Genomic DNA, 16,713 nt, shown 5'->3' on the forward strand with positions numbered 1-16,713 from the left:
AGTAACTCCATATCAATATAAATAAAGATAAAAAGCCAGTAAGTTGTAAGAATTCCTCAGGAACTGAACGCTTGAGTGTTGGGTGTGGATCTGAGCAACCACAACTGAGAGTCAGGTTAATCTTTCCCTTCCCAGAGTTCAGCTCTTCATGTCCGGGTTTAAAGGAAACTTTCTCGTAGTTTATGAATAAGGCAGGGAAAGCAGGGAGGCTCTTAGAGTCAGTCTATTTGCTTATGTGTTTTAATTCTTAATCTTCACTGTTTACCTGGCGTTGTCTGAGAACAGGTTTGTGGCCATCCTGGAATTCAACCTCTGGGCAAGGTTCTTCCCTGCTGCCGCCAAAGCAGCACACAGCTGGACTAAGTCAAAAGCGGGCAGCTGGGACATTTCTCCTAGTCAGTCATTTTCCTCAGCGCAGGCAGATGGATACCTCAGGCGAGAATATGGAGCCTCAAAGGCAGACTTTGAAGCCAGTGATGCCTCTGTCTTTGGGAAGATACCACATTTCTGAGGAGTATGGCTTTCTACTTCAGAATCCTCTGGTAAGGACCTCTGTGTCCCGGCTGGCCCAAATATCTTGATCGTTTGATTTTATTTTATAGGAGGTTATTGTAAGGGTCAGTATAATACAAAGTCACCAGCCAGAGGAGGATGCTGGAAATACGGTCCTGTGATTCCCAGGGGACAGCACAAAGATCAGCAGTGTTTGCCTGCTGATTCCTTAAATATATCCCATATATTTAATGTATATAAGGAATCTATATAGTGAAACCTGACTCATCAGAAGCAAAGGTGTGATGTGGGTTCTCCTCTGTATGTTGTGAATATATTTTATTACAATTAGTTAATAAAAAAGCTGCTTTGGGCCCATGTGCTGTCAGAGAGAAGGCAAGTAGGGCCCTGGACAGCTAAGTGAGGCACATGACCTCCCCCAGGGTGTAATGCAGAATAATGGAATGGCCTCACTGGAGATCCACTCTGCTCTGGAGACAAGATTGCCATGACTCCAGCAGAGAGAATGAGCAGCTGACGTGCTCAGTGCACTGTGTTGGTACAAATTAGTTTATCTTGCTTGCCGGCGGCAACAGAGACAATGGGGGGGGGGGAATCTTTGGTGTTTTCAGAGCTGATAAAAAAGATTTGATGGTATCAGGAATCTCTGAAATAAGGAAGGAACTTTGGAAAACACACGGTCCTAGCTTTCAATCCTACTGCGCATGCTCCTATTTACCTGCCAGTTTGTATCAGGCTGTTCTCATTTAACGTAGTCTGAGCTTGGAAGATGTGTCTGGGCAAAGTCCTAGTGGCAAAGCCAAGTTTCTTGTTATCTTTTAGAAATTGGCCATAAGTGAGTATAAGGCTGTTCATTTAAAAGTCTAGGGATTCAATGTCGTGGTCACTGTAACTGATAAAATCAGCATGGACATCCTGCCTCTAGCCAGTTCTTCCCTTAATGTTGTTTAAAAATACCAGGAACTCAAATACCTATTGCAAAGAGACTTCTGTTTGCTCTGATTTGAAACAGTGCATCACTGCGTAGCCCAGGCTGGCCTCTAGCCTCAGCTTCCTCAAAGCAGGGATCACTGACAAGCTTCCTCACTTAGTCTTTTAATGTTACTGGAGAGAGCAAACTGGTGGGAAGAACTAAGTTCTCTACAGAAAGCTGTTACCTGTGACCTCAGTCCCTCTTCTGCAAGCTGGCCGGGTAGAGGGGTATTTGTTCTAATGGGGTAAGAGGGTCTGTACCTTTAGGCCAGATCTCACAGCCTAAATTAAGCCACGCCTTCCTGCAGCTCTCTCTCTCTCTCTCTCTCTCTCTCTCTCTCTCTCTCTCTCTCTCTCTCTCTCTCTCTCTCTCTCTCTCTCTCTCTCTCTTTGGAACAGAGCTAAAAAGCAGTCTGTACTCTGACAGGCTAGCTTTTGTTTGTTTGTTTGTTTTGTTTGCTTGTTTGTTTGTTTGTTTTTGAGACAGGATTTCTCTGTAGCTTTGGAACCTGTCCTGGAACTAGCTCTTGTAGACCAGGCTGGCCTAGAACTCACAGAGATCCGCCCACATCTGCCTCCCGAGTGCTGAGATTAAAGGCGTGCACCACCAGCGCCTGGCAGACGTGATAGCTTTTTTACTATGCTGGCTCCTCCAGGCTCCTTGTCACACAGTCTATGCTAAACTAAAGCACCTGACACGACTTCCCAAAGTCCCATCAGGTTATTAAAAGGTGCATATCTTCTTTGTTCTGAGAATTGATTTGAAAGTCCTCGGGAGATTTCCTGAGGGAGGGGCTCTGAAGGTTGTGTCTCCAAAAGGCTCCTTTGTGTCACCAGCCACCCCATCCCTCTCATAGTCTCTCACGGTCTTTTTTCTCTGTCTCTTTGCCTCCTTCCCATGTGTGTGTGTGTGTGTGTGTGTGTGTGTGTGTGTGTGTGTGTATGTGAGTGTGTGTGTGTGTGTCTGTATTTGGAAGGCAGGAGGCTCACAAGTTCCAGGCCAGCCTGGACTACATTGCTAGACCCTGTGACCCTGTCTCAAGACAGAAACAAACCAAAAGGTCAACCAAAGTACCACAAAGCACACAGGACTGTGCATGCACGACTTCGCTCCAGTACATTCCCATCCTTCCAAGTTCACGGGAGAGGAAGTGCTGATGAGACATGCCCTTGGCATCACTAAGACTGTGGGCTGAGTCGGAAAGATAACAGTGCATTCAGGGAAACACCAGGTCAGGCTTTTCTATCGCTTTCCTTTTTATAAATATCGGGACTAGAAGCGTCAACTTCTCTTCCCATTTGTTAGGAAGGGTCTATGCTGTGGTTTGGCGGATGGATATCCCCTGAAAGAAATCCCCAGTCTTGCTCACACAGAAAAGAAAAATTCCTGGCTCCACCCTGTAACTCGCTTATAGTCCAGTGCTTTCAGTATGATTCTTTTGTTTCTCTTTTAATTTTCCTTCTTTTGTGTGAGGGTTTTAAATGTCTTCTCTGGTAAAGGAGAAGAAAGGAACTTTGATTAGAATCAGGCTCTGGCTGACCTAAAGGACAAGACAGACTCACTGGACAAATAGTGTCACAACACATTCAACACATCAATTGAATGTTGGGAAAGAGTAGTGGAGGGAACCCAATTCTCTGCTCCAGGGCAGAGCCAAAATCTGTTCTTCTCAGGCCAAGGGTGGTGAGGAGGGTACCCTTCAGGCATCTCTTTCAGGGGGTCTTTGGGTTTCCTTACAACAAATCCTTACCAGGAAGTCTCTCTAAACTAAACATAGTTAGCTAATGGATGAGAAGGCAGTCTGGTTTAGGGGCGGTAGATTACGTTATACAGGCCCTAGCAGAATGGTTCTGTAAACCAAAGACTTCCTATTTTCAGTGTCCCTGTGGAAAATCGCTCCTCATATCTATGAAATGACACAAAAATTCTTTGATAAGACGTCTGTTCTCTGTGCACGTCAGGGAGATGAAGAACGCAAGATCAGTTTGCCAAAGAGGCAGCAAGAGGCAGGGCTGCAGTCTGGCTGAGAGTCGCAATGCCAGGCTCTGGAAAATGACCTAACACCCTTCATAAACACAATGTGACTGCTGTTTGAGACATTCCCTCGCACAGCACTAAGGGCAGGGTAGATGAGAGCGGTGGTTCCTGAACGGGGTGTTGATACCATTAGGGGAGTTTTCACAAACAACCCAAACGTTGAGCCCCTCCCACCCTGTTTATTCAGGCTCCAGATTCATGATGGGCTATCGCGATGCAGTGGATGGCTGACTGAGAGAACAAGCTAGACAAACCAGCTATGAAGGTGCCACAGCCAACAGAACCACCTAGAAGGGCTGGAAAGTAGTTTACATGCAAAACTAACACCAACTAGATAAACCGATAATAAAATCCTTATTGTAGATATGCGAGCGAGAACAGCCAGAGGCACCTGGAATAGCCCAGAGCAGAGAGAGAAAGAAGTGGATTGAGCATGGCCAACAGACTTTACATGGCGAGGGCTGTCTGGGAGAGAGGGGAGAAGGCAGGGTATTGAGAATAGGGAAAGCATAGCGAGAGAAACAGGAACAGAGCAGAGCTGGGCTAGGGGACAATTAGCAAGAATAGCAAGGTCATAGGGAGAGGGCAGGGGAGCTGCGAGCAGGAGGGAGTTTAGGGTAGGGGCAGGGGTGAGAAGGGCTAGGGCACGGGCATGGTCTTTGACGTGGATAACAGGTTCTTGTGATACTGAAGGGGCCTGGTGCCACAGGTGATGTTCCTTCTGCTGGAGGTAAGGGCAGAGGCTCCTTCAGGCAGAGGGGAACCAGTTTCTCAAGTTCTTGAGGAATGTTGGCTTTTATCTCACCACCAGAAATCTTTCTGTAGTCCAGGTTGAGCTCATTTCTGGATGTTTGGACTGCTTTTTTTGGAGTCTGGGGAATTGGAGTTCCCTTTAGACTTGACAGTCAGAAGACATTGTACAGGTACCACCAAGTAGACAGACAGACTGACAGGCATGGCCTTGAGGATACCCTCCAGAAAACAAACACGTGCCTTCACCTTCAGAAGAAATTCTAAGCACTTGGTTGAAGCATCGGGCCACAACTGGTTGGAAGAAAGGGTAGAAGATGAATTGCCACGGAAGACTGTACTTTTCAGACAAGACAGAAAGGAGGAACTAGCGCTGCCCTGCAATGGGAGGTCAGCACAGATGGCCTCTGGAGCACATCTGACTCGGGACGCTGGGGCCTTGAGTCACAATCAATCCAGAGTAGGTGTGGAGGCAAAGAGGCCAGATTGCATAATGGCTGACATTGACCAAGCCTGGGATGCACGCGGTAATAAAGGGGACTATAATGACTGAAGTGTGGGTTTTGGGGGCTGGTAATACTGCAACCAAAAATTTGGAGAGACAGCGGAGAAATAGGCAGTCAGACCCTAATAAAGAACAAAACAAAACAGAAAGAAACAAACCTCAGGACATGACTGCCCCTAGGTATGGGGGAGGAGAACGTTTATTGGAGATTAAAGGAAGAACATAGGTGGGGGCAGAGACATTTAGGAGAGCCCAGAGTGGACATGGTCCTGTGCCCTGTGAAGAGACGGGGGAGGGGAAGGAAAGGGGAAAGTAAGGGAACCAGGTACAGCAGCCAGGAGGCCCCAAAGAGAGAACTGGTAATCAAAATGGCTGAATTACATAGGGAAGGTCATCGGGGGGTGGTGGGAGGACAGCCTATCCCTTAGGCTAAAGAGAATTTAGGGTAGGGGGCAGGGTATGGGGGGGCTTTAATAGGTAGGCACTGAGGAATGCTGGGGGAAGCTGGTAGCTAGGTCTGCTTTGATATGTTAAAGACTCACCTCAGACATTTGTCCCAGGTTTGAAACCTAACAGTATTCTGCTGTCTTATAGTATATAAAAGATTATAACACGACCACATGGTCCTTGGCCTGGAACCAATTGCTCATCCTTGAGCAGTTGAACTTACTGTCACACAGTACTTTTGCCCTCTGGAAACAGCCATTGGTAATGAACTTGACTCTGTCTCCTTGCCTCCTGGCCCATTTCATCTTTCCCACTCTGGCCCGGCTATAATAAAAGGCTCTGCGTACAATCAGAGTGACTCACTCAGAGGGTGTTCTAATTTGTGTTTGGTTTCTGTGATAAGATGCCAACCAAAAGCAACTTTGGGAGGAAGGGGGTTTATCTGGCTTATAAATCCCTATGGCAATAGATTACATAGGAGGAGTTCCCGCAGGGCTCTGGATGCAGGAACTGAAGCAAAACTTGAACTCTTACTCTCACGGTCAGCTACCCTTTTATACCTTCCAGGACCAACTGTCCAGGGGGTGGCACTGCCCACAGTGGGCCAGACCTTCCCACATCAATCGCTAACAAGAGAATGCCCTTGCCTATCAGCCACTTTGAAAGGGGCAATCCCTCCACGAGGCCCCCTCTGACGTGTGTCAAACTGGCAAAAACTAACCGGCACAGCTGGCGGGCATGGTAGCACATAAGCCCAGCACTCAGGAGACAAAGGTAGGCAGATCTTCATGAGTTTTAGGCCAATCTGGTCTACATAGTGAGCTCCAGGCCAACCAGGGCTACATAATAAAACCTTGTCTCAAATAATAATGATGATGATAATAATAATAATAATAAAAAGGAAAGAGATTAAGAAAATATAATGCATGACTCGTGGCTATAATGCTTTGTAAGGCATTTGATTGTGTGTTAGCCCGGCAAACACATGTCAGCATCCCTTCTCACAGTGACACTCTTGGGCTCTCTGAATCAAGTCCACGATTCTGGTTCTTCAGCACTAACGATCTAAGTGTATTCTTGGCACACATTTCATATTGTATGTAGAACTTTGTAAAGGTTTTTTTTTTTTTCTTTAAGTTTACTTTGAAAGATAAGTAAGCATAAGACAGGTCATTTATTGCAATGAGGAAAGAAATGTGAGTCGTCTGTGTGTCGTGGTGTGCACCTGAAATCCCAGCACTCTGCGGGCTGAGGACAGAGGCTGTGTCTCCAACACCAAAAATAAAGGAAAAGGAAGGGTGAAGAGAAACACACACACACACACACACACAGAGAGAGAGAGAGAGAGGGGGGGGGGGCAAGGGGCCAAAGACTATTTATCCCTGTTCATCCCATATCTCCATCTCTGTTTTTTTTTTTTTTTTTTTTTTTTTTTTTTTTTTTTTTTTTTTTTTTTTTTTTTAATGAAAGACAAGAAGCATTTAAAACTTACAGTTTTCTTTCCTTGGCACCAACTCTGTATCCTACATCTCTCCCCTCCCCTGTGTGTTTATTCTGAACAAAGACTGGAAGGTTTCTGTGAACTTGTGTCAGAAGGGGTTTGGCTGGGCCACCAAACACATGAGCCACACAGGGAGAGGTAACCTCACCGAGCCTTAGCCTTCGCTTCTCTATTCCCATTGCTGTATCAAAATGTCCTGAAAAAGGGGACGGAGGGAAGAAAGGGTTCATTTTAGTTCACAGTTCAAGGGTACAGGTCATCCTGAGGGGAGGCTGTGGCAGCTTGAGCTGGAGGTCATGCAATATCTGGCAATGTTGCATCCACAGCCAAGAGTCGGAGAGAGATGGATGCTAGCTCTAGGTAAGGGTCTCCTCTGTATAGAGTCTAGGGTCCCAAAGGCGGAATGGTGCCACAGTTCAGATAGGTCTTCACCTCAGTGAGTCTACTCCAGATAACCTCTTACAAGTGAGTTTGTCTTCCCAGTGATTCCCAGAGCCTGTCAGACTGACAATCAATATTAACTGTTTTACTTTCCGGGTTTCATTGTGGGAACCGTGGAACAGGAGTCTCATTATACAAACACAGATGGACCAAAGGCAAGCATTGGTACAAATAGAAATAATGTAAAGAAATGGCTTCGAGAAGAGAGGAATTTTCCAAGCATGGTTTTAGACCAGGAAAATGAATGAAATATAGGTCTGTTTGACGATTCCATTACAAATGGCCATTTAAAACACACACAAAATCTAACGAATGACTTGGAATCACAGGCTAGGAGGCTAAGGCAGGGGGATTCCCCTGAATTTGAGGACACCCTAGCTGGGATACATTGAGTTTCAGTCTAGCCAGGACTACACAGTGGCATTTTGTTTCAAAACAGAAGGAAGAAACAAAACTCCAATGACTAAAAGCTGTCAAAGGAGTTTTGAACTTGCAGAAAACTAGAAATTTAAAACTAGCATAGTAACAAGTTGATAATGATCCGGGTGCCGCACAGGTCATAGCACACCAGGAAAAACACGACCCACACTGGAACCTTCCAGGCGGCCTCATTCTAGACGGGAGGGGGGGGGGCAATAACGGAGCAGAGTTTGTGCTTTTTCAATGCCCCGTTAGCAATTTTGACCCCAAAGACCATGACCTTGCCTTCTCTAGGAACTGGGGAGCTACTAATAAGACTGAACAGCCATTGAGAAGCAAAGACTTTTAGTTTTGGTAGGAAGGGGCGATGTGAGAGGCAAACCCACAAGTTAATTTCATGCTCTGTTATCATTACAGGCATAGGATCAAAGAGGTGGGGCAGGGTTGGGGATAGGCTAGTAACTGAAAGGCATAATACTGGGAGAGATTTTCAATTCTTTTCTGATACTAGATGGAGAGAAAAGGAGAGGGAGAGGGAGAGGGAGAGAAGGAGGGAAGGAGGAGGGGAGGGAGGGAGGGAGGGAGGGAGCGAGGGGGAGAGAGAGGGAGAGAGAGAGAGAGAGAGAGAGAGAGAGAGAGAGAGAGGGAGAGAGAGAGAGAGAGAGAGAGAGAGAGAGAGAGAGAGAGAGAGAGAGAGAGAATGCAGATGCCACAGCGGGGCTTCTGGAGTTCTGGAGGTCAGTGGACAACTGTCCCAGGAACTGGTTCTCTCCTGCCACCTCATGGGGCCCAGGATGAACTCAGGCCCTCATCCTACCTGTGGGGGCACTGGTCTAGCCTTCTTTTTCTAACTTCTATGGCTCTTTCTGGCCATTCCCCTAGCAACTGTTAACTGTGATGTTACCGAGAGTGTCATGGGGCTTGGGACGTAGCATTTATTATAATGAAGTTAGAGGTGTTTAGTAGCCGCTCTGGCCCTTTATCCAAGACCCAGCTAGTTTTGATCAACCTACCTGAAGAGTCACCTCCAGCTTACAGCTCCCTTGTTATAAAAAGGAAACGAAATTAGAGCTGGGCAGAAGTTCTCCAGGTCAGCTAGGCAGTTCTGAGGCTTCTCTTCCACCCCCTGCACTGAAAGCACTCTTTATTTTTTGTTTTTGTTTGCTTTTTAATTAATTAATTAATTAATTAATGTTATTCCTTGCTGTTGCTGCATATATTAGGCAGGTGCTCTTCAATGAGCTAACACTTCCCATCATGCCCATCTTCATAGAGACCTTAGGTTTTAGTCAGGGGCTAACCAGACCACATTCTATGTCATCTCACAAGTACTAACAGGCCCCATCATGGGGAATTTGTAGGTGTCTGACAAACTTCCAGGGCCTTGTGGATTTCAGAAAATTCCAAATCCCAGAAGCCCCAAAGGTCTTTATCTTCCTCTCTACATAGCCTCTCTGCGTAGCTGATTCTGGACTCTCTGATGCTGTGTGGAGACATAAAACAGTCTGTCTGAATTTGTAAAAGAAATTTCCCCGGACAACCAGACTTGAGAGGAACTTGGAGACCTTAGACCTCAGACATCAAAGGGCTAAGGCATATCCCTCAGGGGGAAAAAGTTTAATTAATCAATTAAATGAATGCGACAGGTACAGTACAAACTGACATCAGAGAGGACGCCTGCGCCCTAATGAGACCCTTGCCTGCTGCTATTGTCTCCAACGCTGCAACATGAAATCCTGCAGTGAAGAGTAACTAACATAATTCTGGGCTTTTCTCAGTCTCTAATGGAAAGGTTGGCAGGCAGAATGCACTTTAAATGACTTGTAGTACTGTTTGAGAGGGTGTTCAGTACTCTCCTGGGGAAGAATTGAAGAGGCCAGGGAGCCTAGCAACACCTGTGGTTGAGGGAGGCATCTCCTCAGGCAATGTCAGCCTTAGCTGGGGGTCACTGGCTGCAGGGCTCCACTAGAGTGGAGTATGTGTCTGGGATGAGGGCCAAGTGTCTGTGGGTTGGACAGTCCCCAAGGGATACAGTTATTGTGGTCTCTGACCACACTTGGACGGCTCCCTGGCTGTGTTTGTTTGCAGGAGTCCAAACACAAGACGTTGGAAATGAAGAGAGGCAGCAGCTCTCTGGGCTCTAATGGGATAAACAGGCTGCAGCCTAGAGTCTCACTACTAAGAAATAAACTATTTAAGGTTTCTCACAGAAACTAGGAAGGCAGAATCAAGGTGGGCTTAATTTAGCTCGGAGTGGAGGATTCCTTATTTAGGTGCCAAAGAAGGGAAGGTATGGGTAATACTGACAGTTTTTCCTCAGTCTTGTTTACTCCAGGGGCATCTGAGTCCTCCTGACTTCACATGTGTGCTTTTCTGTTTCAGGGTAAACAGAAGGTATGCTAGTCTGTTCTAAAATGTAAGGATCATACCAGTGAGATGAAATAAGTCACCAGTTCACAGGTCTATCCGCATAAATATCTCTCTCTCTCTCCTCTCTCTTTCTCTCCCTATCTTTCTCTCTATCTCATCTCTCTCTCTCTCTCTCATCTCTCTATCACCTATCTAATCTATCTATCTATCTATCTATCTATCTATCTATCTATCTATCTATCATCTCTATCTATCTATCTATCTATCTATCTATCTATCTATCTATCTATCATCTATCATCTCTCTCTATCTATCATCATCTCTCTATCTATCATCTATCTAATCTATCATCTATCTATCTATCTATCTATCTATCTATCTTCTATCATCCATCTATGTCTATCTCTATCATACATCTATCATCTATCTATCTTCTATCTCTCTGCCATCTATTTATCAGTCTTTATCTATCTCTGTCTCTTTCTCTAGTACTAAGGGTGAGAGTCAAGCTCACAGTCCTAGGCAAGTGCTCTGCCCCTGAGCAATCGACTAGCCTCTGCTTCTATTCCTGCTATTCTTTTCTTATATCGGTTTCAACTCAGCTGCCTTCAGCTTTGCCCCTGTAGCTGTCTCCCAGAGAATAGGACACCATCAGTGACCATCAGTGACTTCTGCCCAGGACAAAGGCTGGAGTGGGGTGAGGGTGAGTGGACCAGCACAGACTCTGCCTCCCAGAAGTAGGCAAGTCATAGACAAGTCATGAGGCTAATGACTGAGTCTGATGCCAGTCTTCCCCAGCAACATCCCCATATTTAAGGAGCTACAACCACCCTTCCTGATGTAGTTCGATTCAAGGCTTCCAGTTTGGAATTACTTCAGAGTCAGAGAAAGAAAAGAAATGACTAATTGAAGTCCAGACATTTCAGAGTTTATGGCAAGATGTTGGTAATACTGCAGTTGCAGGTTGACCAGGAGTTTGAGCACAGAATCCTGGGAGATGCAGGTGTTCATGGGAAAAGCCTCTCCCTCCCCCCCGCCCAAGTGATATGTGGGTCTCTTGTTGATCTCTATTTCTCCAAATGTGTACTGTAGAACTTCCTGGCCGTGTTGTGATGATGCTCAGGGTCAGCCCCCGCTCCTCTCCCTGATTCTTAGCGCAATGCTTACCCCTCTCTAGTCCTGCCAACTTGTTCAACTTCATTCCAGTGAGCTGAGAAACTGGGTCTCCAGGAAACCAAGCCTCTAGCTCCTGCTTCTGTTTCTGCCAGGATGCATCTCCCTCCTGCCTCCTCCCTCAAGGATGCAGCTCCCTTTTCTCCAGGCCCCTTCTTCCCTTCTCCATGCCCTGCTGCCCTTGAGTGCCCCCCTCTCCTTCTTCCCATTGCTCCTCCGCTGCACTTACTTAGAAGACCTCTGGAAAGCAGGTTCCCTTCCACTGACATGGTTCCTAAAAAGTTCAGCCACATATTCGCAGAGTTCCCTAACACAGGAGCATTTAAATCCAGCTTCCGAGACCCTGACTTCAAGTTCTACAGCAGCAACAACAACTGGAGAAACTAGCTCGCACTTCCTTCTGATGCTTTAAGGGGTAGCCTTATTTATTTATTTATTTTTGGTGGTTTTTCAAGACAAGGTTTCTCTGTAGCTTTGGAGCCTGTCCTGGAACTAGCTCTTGTAGACCAGGCTTGCCCCAAACTCCCAGAGATCCGCCTGCCTCTGCCTCCCAAGTGCTGGGATTAAAGGCGTGCGCCACCACTGCCCCATTGGGTAGCCTTATTTTTAATTCTATATCGATGCCTTTGATCTTCTGATTATTGCCTTTCCTCTCTTACATTCCGACTTCCGTGTGGTCTCTCTCTATGGCTCAGTGAACTTTCAGAACTTTATCTATGCCGGCAGAGTCAATTACTGTAGCTGCCGTGTAAACACTCCCCGGGGTGCTAACCTAGACTTTTTTCTTCTTTCAGTTTGCATAAGCTTCTGAAGTGCCTGCCACGCGCTCTGGTTTTCCTTTTAGCGACTTTCCCTCTGAACCTCACACTGCTTGGCCGACGGCTTTACTTTCTACAGACGTGTAAGCTCCACCCTTTGAGAACTAGCTTTCTGCCTGCTCTGTCTTCCACTTGCATTTCCTGTTTGTGTCCCCACCCGTCACACAGCCACTCTGTTCACCAACACGGTCTTCAACTCATTTCTCCGTGGCTCAGTGGCCATACGTGAATTAGGACAACCGGTTCACTGAAAAGCCACTGGGCTCCATCCAGGTTTGGCAAACATTTTCTGACGGGCCACGTAAACTTCCTTTGCACAGCAGGCAGCTTTTTTTGCTGCCGTTTCCCAGCTCTAGCATGCAAATGTTGCCACAGACAAATGGGAGCGGATGGGTCTCGGTGCAAACTGACTCACGGAAATAGATGCCTCCAGACCAGGTGGCTCAAGAGCCTGTAATTCTAGCTGTGCTGGTGGCTGAAGCAGGAGGTTTGCGAGGTCAATGGCCGCCTGGGCAATTCACAGAGACTTCCTCAAAATAAAAATAAAACTATAAACTTGAGGGCTTATATCCGCAACCCAGTACTCACGAGGCTGATGCAGAGTATTTTGAGTTCAAGGTCAACCTGGGCTACATAGCAAAACTCTGTCTCAAAAGACTAAAAATACAAAAAAGCAAAAATGAAGAAAAGAAAAAAAGTCACTTTTGGACTTCAAAACCAGGCCCTATGCTCATGAGTCTGTGAAAAAGTCCCTTTTCATTCCCTCAGCAGGTGAAGCATTAACCACTTCTGCTCTCTGCAGAGTCCCAAGCCCTTATACCCACAAGAGCGTGTGGTTTGCATCAGGACCCGGTTGCCTGCACTTCCCCCTCCCTTGCTAAATGATGTGAGCACAGATTCTTGTCATCTGGATATCTGTGCGGCTAGTCTCTCCTCAGGCTAGGCTTGTAGTGTGCTCTGTTTGCACACGTGGGCTGACTCGAATTCTCCCAAAGAGCATTCTGAAGCTGCTGTCCAGAGAGATCTGAAACACTGAGCTGTTTCTCTTTGAAATGCAGAAAGAACTTCCCGATCAGTACAGGCCTTGGATGGAAATTGCCAGTGAACTTCCTCACTTAATCGAGAGCCACCAGCTCCGGGCCCACGTGTACAAGGTACATTGTTTTGGTCTTCTCTTCACACCACCCCCTTGCTGTCACCCTCCTTTCCTTCCCCGGATTTGTGGGAGTTAGGACCATTGACCGGGCAAAGGGAACCGATCATTGTTGCTGAGATTGTTCTCCTTAGCTCGCACAGAACAACACCTGCAACATACCAAGTCCTCATCGTGTTTGCGTAAAAAAAGATCATAGATGAGCATTTAAAATAAATGAAGGGGAAATAGGAAGACATGCATGGCCTTGTCTCTGCTCACGTGGTGGGTGATCTGCCACCTCTGAGTGGCAGATCTTATCGAGTAACATAACATTGATATAGCGTGTGATATACTGGCTGAATCAAAGTCTTTCTGACTTATAAATTCAGGGTCAGTCACGGCTCTGGAGAAATAATGAAATCCATAAACATCACACTACAATTTGCATGCACATATATGAGGTACATCTGTGACAGAGTGGGCAGATACAGAAGAGTATGACTTCTCGGTCCCAGGAGAATTGGAGTCACGCCCCTCTGGAAGGCATACTAGGAGAAAATGCTTTGATTCAGAAATTTCATAGTAGGCACAAAACCTGGAGAGATCCTCCTAATCTCGCTCCCTTGTTTGAGAAATGGAGAAAGCCTTCGTCTTATTGTGGTGAGCATCGATGGATTTTGTAAGCACCCCTTCACAGCTCCTGCCATATAACATCACCCCTACATCTGCATGGGACCTCCCCCTTTTATAGCTCCTGCCGTGTGACAGCACCCACATCTGCATAGCACCCCCACATCTGCACGGAACCTCCCCTTTCTTGTCCACATCTATAAGAAGCAGTCGTAGGATTTCGGAGCTACGAGACAGCCCTCCACCTCTCAGGACCTTCTTTGTTGGTATTTAACGTCTGATGGTGAGCTGACTGAAAAGTACTTATCGAATGGCTTCACGGGACAATCAGAAATCAGGATGGGCATCTGGCCCCAGTAACACCCTAGATAAACACCCTCCCTCACCCAAACCCGGTCCTCACCCAATGAAGCTGAGGGCTGAAACCGACCCATGCAAGAAAATACAACTCCAAGTTATTTTATTTTATTTTTGCACAAAGCTCATGCAAAGCCTGCTGGGAAAGGGCTCACAAGAGGTGGCTCTCACACACTGTGGACACACTACCCTAACAAAGACATCAAAGGAAGGAAATAAGATGGAGACTGCTATCAGCAAAGAACTAACGCTGACCTATGACCCCCGAGAAAACCTGCAGTGAGCATACTACCCCAATCAAGCTGTGGGCTTGGAGCATGTACACACCGTCCCCCCAAACTCCTCACAGGATGTTTCACCCTGAAAGGGAATGCCTCATGCTTCTGTCTGCAGCTGAAAACCAGAACCCACAAACGTGTTAGATGTGCATTGGCGGGGAAGGTCTCCCAATGGGACGAAACCCACAAACCAAGGCTTCTGTCCTCGCCCACTCTCCTTTAAACTGATTATCTAGCCACCAGCCACAGGCCAGCTCTGTGTAACAAGCAAGGTACCAGCATCAGTGGAGATGTTAAATACGCATGTTCTTTGCTGCCGCTAGTCCATTTGTATGACTCGATCTTGCAAAAATACTCACTCAAAAAAAAAACAAGACCAACTTAAGAATGAATACACAAGGCTGTTTGTCGTAGTCATTTTAAATAGCGATAGCAATAAAAAAATAAAAGACGAAAGGGTAAAAGGCGGAGCCCCTGAATCTCCCTTAGCTCACATGTTTGTTATGTAAATGAAAACGCACAGCTATTAAGAGGTCAGACACACGCATGTGTCTCTCTGCCACTCTTACACATCTTTGCCGTATGGTTTACCGAGTGACAGAGAGTGTCTGGTAGGCTATATGTGAACAATTATTGAACATCTACTCATGTGGATATGTGCTTATCATTTATAGGTATGTAAATGATAGAAATAGAGACATAGCTGTTTACTTTCTGAGAGGGTCTTAACAGTAGCCCAGGCTGGCTGCAAATTTGAGGTCTTCCTGTCTCAGCCTCCCGGATGCCGGAACTGTATGTGTTTCTTCAAAAAAAAAAAAAATACTCTTTCCATTCTGCATAGAAACAAATATCCTATCTTATGCGCATTCATCCCACTAGATGTTGTAGCAGAGGATGCTTTGCAATAGGCGAGAGAAGTGCTGAGAGCAAGTACCCGGTGTGTCTAAGGAATACTCAATACTTCAGTGCTGTGCACAAGTACCTGATGTGTCTAAGGAATACTCAATACTTCAGTGCTGTGCACAAGTACCCGGTGTGTCTAAGGAATACTCAATACTTCAGTGCTGTGCACAAGTACCTGATGTGTCTCGGGAATACTCAATACTTCAGTGCTGTGCACAAGTACCCGGTGTATCTAAGGAATACTCAATACTTCAGTGCTGTGCACAAGTACCGGGCGTGTCTTGGGAATACTCAGTACTTCAGTGCTGTGCACAAGTGCCCGGTGTGTCTCGGGAACACTCAGCACTTCAGTGTTGAGGTCAGCAGAGAGGCACAGCTGGGTGGGAGAGCCCTTGAGTATCTACTGCGCTCTGAGGGAAGAATATTGAGATTAAATTTGCCAGGTTAAATAAATAATTAAATAACGTCTTATGATATTTGGTTAAATACACAATCCAATAATGCCCTTAGGAGTCAGTGTACCCACAAACAGCAGTAATATATTTTCCACTCAGTGGGAATAATTGGCAGTTCAAAAATATAATTAACACAAGACCTCAGACATTGGGCCAGCACACTAAATTTCTAATATCAGTTTCATCCCAGGTGCGGTACAGATGCCAAAGAGACCATTTTCTGATGTTAAAGTATGCTTACACACTTGGTATGCACAGATATGTATGTGCCTGGCATTTTACAGCCACTCTAAATGATTTGTAAGTTTAAAAAGGTGTTTTTTACATCCTGGTATTGGCATAAAGACAGACAGGAGGACCAGTGGAACCAAATCGAAGACCCAGATATCAATCCACACACCTACGAGCACCTGATTTTTGACAAAGAAGCAAAAAACATAAAATGGAAAAAAGGAAGCATAGTCAACAAATGGTGCTGGCATAACTGGATATCAACATGCAAATAGATCCATATCTATCACCATGCACAAAACTCAAGTCCAAATGGATCAAAGACCTCAACATAAAACCAACAACATGGAACCTCATAGACACGAAAGTGAGAAGTACACTTGAATGCTTTGGTACAGGAGACCACTTCCTAAATATAACCCCAGCAGCACAGGCACTGAGAAAAACAGTTAATAAATGGGGCCTCCTGAAACTGAGAATCTTCTGTGAAGCAAAGGACATGGTGAACAAGACAAAATGGCAGCCTGCAGAATTGGAAAAGATCTTCACCAACCCCACATTGGACAGAGGGTTGTTCTCCAAAATACACAAAGAACTCAAGAAATTGGTCATCAAAATAACAAATAATTCAATAAAAAAATGGGTACCAACCTAAACAGAGAACTTTCAACAGAGGAATCTTAAATGGCTGAAAGACACTTAAGGAAATGCTCAACATCCTTAGTCGTCAGAGAAATGCAAATCAAAACAACTCTGAGATCCCATCTTACGTTTGT

The 16,713-nt window shown here is 45.8% G+C and overlaps 1 protein-coding gene across 10 annotated transcripts in view; it reads left to right on the forward strand.

Annotated features, from left to right (window-relative positions):
• Positions 1-217: 217 nt before the first annotated feature.
• Ido2 (indoleamine 2,3-dioxygenase 2) overlaps positions 218-16,713 on the forward strand; it is a 45,176-nt gene continuing 28,680 nt past the window's right edge. The window contains exons 1-2 of one of the 10 annotated variants that reach the window (XM_038327581.1): positions 218-542; positions 13,007-13,102. In XM_038327581.1, coding sequence (XP_038183509.1) covers positions 423-542; positions 13,007-13,102 — 216 coding nt within the window. In that variant the 5' untranslated portion in view covers positions 218-422. The remainder of the gene's footprint in view (positions 543-13,006; positions 13,103-16,713) is intronic. The other 9 variants (XM_038327585.1, XM_038327582.1, XM_038327584.1 and 6 more) reach the window with 9 other exon arrangements.

This window comes from Arvicola amphibius, chromosome 4 (assembly GCF_903992535.2).
Source record: "Arvicola amphibius chromosome 4, mArvAmp1.2, whole genome shotgun sequence".
In the NCBI taxonomy this organism is placed as follows: domain Eukaryota; kingdom Metazoa; phylum Chordata; class Mammalia; order Rodentia; family Cricetidae; genus Arvicola; species Arvicola amphibius.